A 10,178-nucleotide genomic window follows, 5' to 3' on the forward strand; every position below is an offset into this window, starting at 1 on the left:
TTTGTGTTCAGCCACTTAATGGCCCAGTTGTTTACTGTTTTTCTTTTCCCAAAATAATAGACTCATTCTCCAGCGTTCCTGCCAAATTGTATATAAGTTAATCTTCCAAATTGCAACCTTACTTAAAAAATCCAAAGTGCAATCCCTTATTGAGAATTTTATTGCGTGTCAATATGACGATAGTAACATTCAGAGAGGGTATTCATGAGGCTACCTGCCCCATTTGCATGGAGCCACTTGCTGCCCCTTTTACTCAGCAGCTATCACTGAGGAAAAATAGTAATCAAGCTACATGAGGCCATGGTGTTAGCCTCTAAAATACGCAATCGTATAAGTGAATTATGAGATGTGAAACAATTTTAGTGAATTCAGATATAAAACACAAGTAAAATATGCTCAGGGGAGTATATTGCATGAATTGCATTAAAAAAAGAGGAGGCTTGCACATACACTCAATTTCTCTGTCAGAGAAAGAATGAATGAATTTTGCTTCGATTCAACAAATTCTGCTACTTCTATACATGCTAACTACTAATTTCTACTTTTCTTGTATGACGACCCGTAACTTAGACTCGACTTTCAATCCCCCTAATAAGAAGACCTCGGTAAGTAGCCTGGAGCTGTGAGGCTGGCTAAGTAATCTTGGAAAGGATCATTGCTGGAGGGAGGCTGTATTTGGTCTAACTGTGGGAATGGGTTTTGCAGACTCTCGAAGCCAAAGGTGAACATTGATTGGTTCAAACCAGCATTCTCCTGCTGCTGCTGCCGCTGTTGCTGCATCAGTTCTTCCAATCTACAGCTGCTCTGCACTTCTTCTTTATCGGGTTTAAGATCATGCGACGATTGCATGGAACAACTTGAATCAGTGAGCAGAATAGGAGGAATTAAATCTGCTGAATCGTAATTTGTCCTGTGATTAGTCATAGAGTTGAAAAATGGGACAAGTTCTGGAAGGTCCATTGGAGCACTACTGGCATTTGAAATGTTCAAATTCTGCTCAAAAATGGGGTTTGAGTTGTAGCTCATGGAAGTAATGGCAGAAGTTCTTGAATCATGGTTAGAGATTGTTCTGCAATTCGGAGAGGGGGCAGATTTCGTTGAATCTTGTGAAGTTCTTTCTGAATGCTCAATGTTCGAGTTCATTATAGTATTCCCAGTGGGCAGTATTCCTGGCACCTTTTCATCAATTTCTTCGTGGAATTGTTCCATTGCTTCTTCCGAGGACCACTCTTGCTCCTTAGCTAACTTCTCCGCACTGCTCTTCTTGTTGTATATTCGACAAAGTACCCAATCATCCAACTGCAACAAGAAGCAATTACCTCATCAGAAATATGGATAACCCAAAAGAGAAAATAAAGGATTTTGAGCTAAATTTACATCACTGAAACCCATCACAAGCCCTCATTTTTAAACTGGACTGAGGAAAACAAAAATAATATTTGATATTTATAGTTTTCCTTATTGAAAGCCTCTGGATTAAATTAGAAAACCCTTGACTTCTATAATATAGAAGAAAACCCCTGTTTCCCAAATTGATTTTTCCCAGATACATTCATCCTCTAGAGTCTACCTGGTCTGGGCCCTGTCATGACTAGGCCATAATGGCATCCAACCTGACAGGTGTTTTAAAGCAAACAACACCTACAGTGTCTATTAACACACAGGAATATACACAGAAGACAATACACAGGAACAGTTGCATACCCTTAAGCTGCCCTTCTTCTTTGCAGATCTATTGACATCAGCAAGGCGGTATTCATGCATAATCCAATTAGTCTTGTTTCCTTTAGGTGCTTTTCCGACATAGAAAACCAGAGCCTTCTTGATGCCAACACGCCTGTTGCTGCCCTTAGCAGTGATGGGTTTATCTGCACCTGTGGCTTTCCAGTATCCTGAGCCAGCAACCCTGTTGGGGCGAGAACCATTTGGATACTTCCTGTCCCTGGGAGTGAAGAAATACCACTCCTTTTCTCCAAACAGTGCCTTTTCTGCAAGAATTGGAAACGTGTATCAGACCAGAACAAATAACAATTTCTAATAACTGAAAGAAAATAAGAATGAAAAACAAGCATTTCCCATTGCAGGAACATGACATGGGCATAAATATGAAAGAACACTATAAATGAATTCAGTTTAAAACAGAAGAACACCCATGTCCATATAACAGTCCATACCCATATATAAAAATGAGATGATTCATTTTGAGATTGAAGGTTGCCATATCAAGCAAAGAGACATATCCAAGTAATAGTTCCAAGACATGGTAGGGCATTCATTTACAGAATTGGGACATTAAAAAAATTCAATTTTGAGATATATAGAAAACTCTCATACTTCTTATGTAATGCCCATCTTACACTGGCAAAACCCCAAATTTAACAGTTTAGCCTTTACATGCAGTGTAACATAAAAAAGGCTTGTTCAGCAAGAAACAAACTCAACCAAAGTTGTCTGTTTAAAAAAGGAACAAGATCAAGATCACAGTTCAAATAACCTCAACGACAAACTCTAATCCCCATGGAAAGCAGTGAAGTTGCAGTGCAAAATCCTATTGCTCTGGAATTGGTAGTGGATTGAAACAAAAGGTTCCATCTGCCCAAGTAAATGAACTCTCACAAAGAATAAAGAAACACATCTATTTAGAAAAAGTGGTATAAAATGAACCAAATTTGATACCCTGAATATTTTGTTTTAGAGACCGCTATCGATTCCTCCACTTTTGGAGAATCAAGACAATATCTAGATCGTTCTTTCAGGACGATGTAAGAGCCAAGATAAGACTTTTCCCTCCTAAAGTAGGGCAGGACCTTACAGCCTTTCAGAACCTAACTTTTTAGGACTGTAAGACCAGGGTGTACCTTTAAAGACTGTAAACAGAGACCGTGCCCCTTGGGACTTTCAGACTTGGTTAAAACCAGGACCTTCTAACGCAGGTATCATCAAGGCCTAGCTTGAGCTGACTAGCCACATCCAAACCAAAATGGAACAGCAAACAGTCAAACTACATAACCAATATACAGTTAAACAGAAAGAACATCCACCGCTCCACTGTCCTATATATAAGGATCTAAACATGGACTAAGGAACGTCTACCGCTCACCCCCTCCAATTTTAGTCCCTTCCTCTTTCCAGCCACTTTGATGGATTCCATTATGGAAATTGATTTATAGCAGGTGAAAGCATGGCTTTAAACAAAATGGATTGAAGATTTGAATTGGCCATTCCAGATCTTCAGAGCTATGGAAAGGACAAGGGTGCCTAATAAGCATAGAGCAAACTCAAATTGAAAAAGCAAAAAGCTGCAAGCACAAGATCAATAGCAACTGTTCTCAACTGACACCATCTACAAAGTAGACCCTTCTGTAACAGAGGAAACTCCAAATAAACTACAAGTCCAATCAGAAACACAAAGCCCAATCAGAAACTGAGAAGCCCAATCAGAAACACAAAGCCCAAGCACAAACTAAACAAATCCATTGAAACCCAAGCAGGTACAAGAGTCAATTCAATAAAGCCTGTCATGCCAAGAAAAAAATCTCAATAATCATCTCCTAGTAAGAAACAATCTGAACATAATCATGACTTCATGAAAACTTAAAATCAATACCTGGCAGCTCCCATGGATCAAATTTGTACAAGTCCACCTCTGCAATAATAGGAACAGCAATGGGCAGTGAGGCAGCCTTCCTGCACAAGTAATGCACTACCAGCTCGTCATCTGTAGGGAAGAATCTGAATCCGGGCGGTAAATTCAGCTGGGCCTCTGCATCCTGTCTCCCCATGTTGTAAAGATTGATCTTGATTTCACCTTTGACTGTATTTCCTGCTCTCTCAAATGCTAATTCCTTCCGAAAAATTTTATCAATTCTCCCACACTCGGAGGCTTTATAAGTTCTTCATCCTACAATCTCTCCGCCGGGTTCTTCCTTTTCAGTCAAACTAAGGCGGCGTGTTCCAGGTGCCACGTCATCAATTCGCCAGTCCTGACGTCATTCCACACGTGGCAGCCGCCCCCAGAACATCGACGGCCGGTCAAGAGACCGCCTCAGACGCGTGCCGGGAACTTTCGTTCTGTCCGACGTGGTCAGCTCTCATTGGCCACCGAGCTGGAGCAGCGGGTCAGAGAGCGACGGGGGAGGTAAGTGTCGGACAGCTGGCGTCTGGAAACGCCCACGCGTGCAAATTGCCGAGCGATAAGGCGGCGTCAAAGGATAGGGGAATTTCTGTGGTGACGCGGCAGGACCCTTGCGTCACTGCTTACGTCAAGAAGCAAGTGCCCCGTGGGGTTGTTGTGTGGGGTCCACTCTGTTTTTTCTCGTGCCGCGGCGCGCGTGTCATCGACCGAGACCACCGGTGTACGATTTACCCAACGTGTTTTGATTTGGGCCGAGAATTTATTTGGAATTTAAGATGGAATTACGACAGTCGGGTGGCTTGTGCTTTTTTATAGTTAAAAAAATATTATTTTTTATATTAAAATATCATTTTTATTTTCATAGATTTCGTTACTTCATTTTTCTAGGTCAAAAATTAGACTGGGAATTTGCAATTACCAATTTAGACCAGATCCATTTCTCACATTTTTATTTTGACAATTAAAGATTATTTCTTTTCAAAGATAGGGGTGGTTATTCAGAAACTTTTGTTGAATCCATAAATATATTGATTATTTGATTAATTATAATAATAAAAAATTATTGTGTGTTTTTTTATATTGTGTTATTTTTTTATTTAATATTTTGTGTAATGATGGGAAGACATTGTGTTAATATTTGTGATACATATATTTCTCTTTTTAATGATGTCAAATTTTAAGAATGGAAGTTTATTTAAAGTTTAGAAATTTAAGTGAATCTTATTAATTTTTAATAGACAAATTATAAAATGTTGGATGATATTTTTGTAAAAATATCAAGAATTTTTATTACCATAATATTTTTACTATTTTTAAGGTCAAATAATTTTATACTATAAAATTTGGGCTTGGGTAAATTATTTTTAGAAAAAATAGAAATTGGAGAATTTTTTTGGAAAAAGTATAGAAAATTAACCCACTTGTGAATATTAACCCCTAAAATTTTCCATATGTATATCCATGTTTAATGCATTTAATTTATTTGGATTGAGCGACTATATAAAAAACTTGCATATGCATTTAATTTATACCTCATGTTTAATGCATTTAATTTATTTGGATTGAGCGACAATATAAAAAACTTGCATAAGTTCTTTTAGTTTTATTATACAAAAATCTTGCATATGCATTTAATTTATACCTCATGTTTAATGCATTTAATTTATTTGGATTGAGCGACAATATAAAAAACTTGCGTAAGTTCTTTTAGTTTTATTATACAAAAATCTTTCAAATATCTTATAAATCACACGAAAGAAAGAAGAATCATTCCAAAATTTTATGAATTAATCAAAAAATTATGTTATTTTAATCCAAATACTATGCTTACAATAATCTTGACACTATATATCCAATAGACCTAATTAAGTCAACCTCCTTCCTTCGTCTTAAAAATGACAATTCTTTTTTCCTCTTATGTCCTAAGTTTATTTTCAAGTTTAGAAATTTTGGTGAATCTTACTAGTTTCTAATGGACAAATTATAAAATGTTTGATGATATTTTTGTAAAAATATCAAGATTTTTTATAACAATAAATTAATTTATATAAGATTTTTGCCGTTTTTCAGGTCAAATAATTTTATACTATAAAACTTGGGCTTAGGCAAATTATTTTTAGAAAAAAATAGAAATTGGGGAACCTTTTTTCTGGAAGAAGTATAAAATATTAGCCCCTAAAATTTTCCATATTTATACTTCATGTGTATTGTATTTAATTTATTTGGATTGAGTGACTATATAAAAATCTTACATATGTCCTTTTAATTTTATTACACAAAAATCTTTCAAATATCTAATAAATCACACGAAAGAAATAAGAAGTAATTAAAAAATTATGTTATTTTAATCCAAATACTATGCTTACAATAATCTCGAGACTATATGTCCAATAAACCTAATTAAGTCAACCTCCTTCCTTCCTCTTAAAAATGATAATTCCAGTATGGGGGTTTTACGCAGTGCATTATATTAGATATCATTTTGGGATTCAACTGCGTTAAGTAAGATCATTCACGTATGACCATTTCCATGAGAGGTAGTCGTAACTGACTAATTTCTCATGATTTTTGAATAGTTCACACTTAGCACTCATTGCATCGGGTGATGCTCACAGGGGTGAAGAAGTGGGATTGAAACTAGTGAAATGTGGAGAACGAATCACATAGCATCAATCATCACTTCCGGGGCTTGCACCCGGTAACCAGGACTTCCCAGGAGGTCACCCATCCCAGAACTCCTCTGGCTCAAGCGCGCTTAACTGTGGAGATTTTCCCCACAATCAAGCCCACTTAGCTTGCTACCCCATTTGCAAAACCTTAGCAAGTATTGTGCCTTTTCCTCTTACGAATTTTTTTTAGGAATGGAAGCTTATTTTAAAGTTTAGAAATTTTGGTGAATCTTACTAGTTTCTAATAGACAAATTATAAAATATTTGATGATATTTTTGTAAAAATATCGAGTTTTTTATAACATTAAATTAATTTATACAAGATCTATGCCATTTTTAAGGTCAAATAATTTTATAGTATAAAACTTGGGCTTAGGAAAATTATATTTAGAAAAAAATAGAAATTGGGGAATCTTTTTTAGAAGAAGTATAGAAAATTAGCCCACAATTTTACATAGTCATACTTCATGTTTAATGCATTTAATTTATTTAGATTAAATGACTATATGAAAATCTTGCATATGTTCTTTTAGTTTTCTTATACAATTTTTTTTCAAATATCTTATAAATCACACGAAAGAAAGAAGAATCATTCCAAAATTTTAAGAATTAATTAAAAAATTATGTTATTTTAATCCAAATACTCTGCTTACAATAATCTTGACACTATATATCCAATAAATCTAATTAAGTCAATCTCCTTTCTTCCTTTTAAAAATGACGATTCCCAAGTTTATTTTAAAGTTTAGAAATTTGGTGAATCTTACTAGTTTCTAATAGACAAATTATAAAATGTTTGATGATATTTTTGTAAAAATATCAAGATTTTTTATAACATGAAATTAATTTATATAACATCTCTGCCATTTTTAAGGTCAAATAATTTTATACTATAAAACTTGGGCTCGGGGAAATTATTTTTAGAAAAAAATAGAAATTGGAGAATCTGTTTTTAAAAAAAGTATAGAAAATTAGCCCACTTGTGAATATTAACCCCTAAATTTTTTCATATTTATATTTCATGTTTAATGTATTTAATTTATCTGGATTGAATGACTACATAAAAATCTTGCATATGTTTTTTTAATTTTATTATACAAAAATCTTTCAAATATCTTATAAATCACGAAAGAAATAAGAATCATTCCAAAATTTCATGAATTAATTAAAAAATTATGTTATTTTAATCCAAATACTATCCTTACAATAATCTTGACACTATATATCCAATAAACCTAATTAAGTCAATCTCCTTTCTTCCTTTTAAAAATGACAATTCCCAAGTTTATTTTAAAGTTTAGAAATTTTGGTGAATCTTACTAGTTTCTAATAAACAAATTATAAAATGTTTGATGATATTTTTGTAAAAATATCAAGATTTTTTATTACATTAAATTAATTTATATAACATCTCTGCCATTTTTAAGGTCAAATAATTTTATACTATAAAACTTGGGCTCAGGGAAATTATTTTTAGAAAAAAATAGAAATTGGAGAATCTTTTTTGGAAAAAGTATAGAAAATTAACCCACTTGTGAATATTAACCCCTAAATTTTTTCATATTTATATTTCATGTTTAATGTATTTAATTTATTTGGATTAAATGACTACATAAAAATTTTGCATATGTTTTTTTAATTTTATTATACAAAAATTTTTCAAATATTTTATAAATCACGAAAGAAATAAGAATCATTCCAAAATTTTATGAATTAATTAAAAAATCATGTTATTTTAATCCAAGTACTATCCTTACAATAATCTTGATATTATATATTTAATAAACCTAATTAAGTCAACGTCTTTCCTTCCTCTTAAAAATGTCAATCCCTTTTCCTCTTAATAAAATCAATTGAAATTTATTTTTAAAAAATGTTAATATTTTATGAAATAATTTAAATATAATTTAATTTAAACATATTTTATTTAAATATTCTAAATGATATTTTAGAAATTTATTTTAATTTTCAATTTCTAAGTCAATTTTTTTTTTACCATACAAAAATTTATTAAAAAATTTACATTTGATTTCTCTTAATATTTAAGAAATTCAAAATTAAATTTTCCAAAATACAATTTTTTCCTAATAATATACACATTTATAAAAAAAATCATACTTACAAAAATAATCTTTTTAATAAATTTAAAAACCCAACTTAACCTAAAACAATAGTATATTCACTTAATAATAATCCATGGTACAAGTTGTACAATATAACCTTTTACGTAAGTATCCTTTTCTTTTATTTATATATATAATATTTTTAAACAATTCAAAAAAATTTCATGGCCTTGTATTTTTTTTATTAAGGTTTTGTCTTTAACTCTCTTCACATTTTTATAAATTGCTTCTGAAAACTTTTTAAACATCTCAAAAAATTTCATGGCCTTGTATTTTTTTATTAAGGTTTTGTCTTTAACTCTCTTCACATTTTTTTAAGTTGCTTCTGAAACCATGTATTTTTTTAATTAAGGTTTTGTCCTTAGCTCTCTTCACATTTTTCTAGGTTGCTTCTGGAAATTTTGCATGATTCAGATTCCTTTCTCTTTTTTCTTCTTGTTGTTATTATTGGACTTTATGAGATGGCACATCATACACCATCTTCTAGAATTTCATTTAGCAAATCTATAGATCAGAATCTTGTGTCATTAACATAAAGATTAAAGGTCTTTGTTGCATGTTCTTCTGGGAAGTAATTTGGAAGTTTCCTATATAAAGTTAAAGTTATGAAAGGGATATCCTACTTTGTTTTTACTCCCACCAAACTTTCAACCATACATTTAACACTAATATTACATAAATTCCATTAATATAATTATCATTCTAAAAAAAATCATAACATTCACTTATAATCCTAAATCTTAACAAGATACCTACAAATTCCTAGAGGGGGCACATGGGACTACCACCCTTGTTTTTAAGGGTACTTGTTACCATTTCATTCATGGACAAGACTAGGTGTACCGAAGGATGAAGGTCCTTATTTATGCTGCTTTATCACGAGAGGTCCTTATTTATGCTGCTTTATCACGAGAGGTTTCACGATCCAATGAGATATATACATCAAATATATTCCACCCACGCCACGTAGGATATACATAATTAGTGTTTGTGACATAAAGTTATTGCATGGAAAGTCCATATCATAATATTTCAAAAGTCCACTCGTACCTCCCATGTAGTCGGTGTATGGAATATATATACCTTCCACACTAATGATACTCACATGGGACAACATGATAGGGGCATAAATCTATTAACCTCATTTTAAAGGTTATGATCTGGTTTGGATATTTAATTTAAATCAAGTTATGATATCTTAATATCAATATAATTTTATTTTAAATTTTTATTTATTATTAAAGGAAAATTATTTAACATAGATTTATGTTATATATTAATTTTTATATTAAATAATAAAAAATTATATCTTGATAAGTTTAATTTATATATATATCGTGATTAGTGTTATGTGATAATATCTTTTTTACACTGAATTATAAAGCATCTCACTATTTTATATATATGTAAATTCATTATTAATGTTATGTGACAACATTTTCTCCATACTAAGTTATAAAGCACCTCACTACTCTAAGAATAGAGTTTAATATTTTTTTGTTTATTATTAATTGAGAAGAAAAAAAATTATTAATAACTTATGAATATAAATGCCCATGAGGTGTAGATCAATTGGTTTAAGTAGGGTTTAGTTCCACTAGGTATTATGTTCAAACCTCATGGAGAGGGTTGAGGATAGAAACCACTTTTTCGAGATTTAAACTATCCCATGGGGTGTCCAAGCTTCACCGATCTTTGCACAATCCGGGTGATAACATCCCACTATGAGTAGCTCGTTCTTCCATCCAATAA

The 10,178-nt window shown here is 32.1% G+C and overlaps 1 protein-coding gene across 1 annotated transcript; it reads right to left on the reverse strand.

The window, feature by feature from the left end:
• Positions 1 to 396: 396 nt before the first annotated feature.
• LOC149214965 (NAC domain-containing protein JA2L-like) lies at positions 397 to 3,899 on the reverse strand. The gene is made up of 3 exons (XM_089392464.1): positions 3,608 to 3,899; positions 1,705 to 1,988; positions 397 to 1,299 (listed from the first exon to the last, which is right to left on the reverse strand). Exons 1-3 carry the CDS (start codon positions 3,780 to 3,782, stop codon positions 589 to 591), a joined length of 1,170 nt encoding a protein of 389 aa, XP_089248590.1. The 5' UTR covers positions 3,783 to 3,899; the 3' UTR covers positions 397 to 588.
• Positions 3,900 to 10,178: the final 6,279 nt, after the last annotated feature.

Source organism: Pinus tabuliformis, chromosome 1_1 (genome assembly GCF_031772625.1).
Source record: "Pinus tabuliformis cultivar Carrire ecotype Pingquan chromosome 1_1, CPIR1, whole genome shotgun sequence".
Lineage (NCBI taxonomy): Eukaryota > Viridiplantae > Streptophyta > Pinopsida > Pinales > Pinaceae > Pinus > Pinus tabuliformis.

Excerpts from the sequence above, each read along its gene's own strand:
- LOC149214965 (XM_089392464.1), bottom strand. The coding sequence starts at position 3,782 with ATGGGGAGACAGGATGCAGAGGCCCAGCTGAATTTACCGCCCGGATTC. Across the intron at positions 1,989-3,607 it reads TGATCCATGGGAGCTGCCAG|AAAAGGCACTGTTTGGAGAA; the intron begins GTATTGATTTTA and ends CAATTCTTGCAG. Across the intron at positions 1,300-1,704 it reads AGAAGAAGGGCAGCTTAAGG|TTGGATGATTGGGTACTTTG; the intron begins GTATGCAACTGT and ends TTCTTGTTGCAG.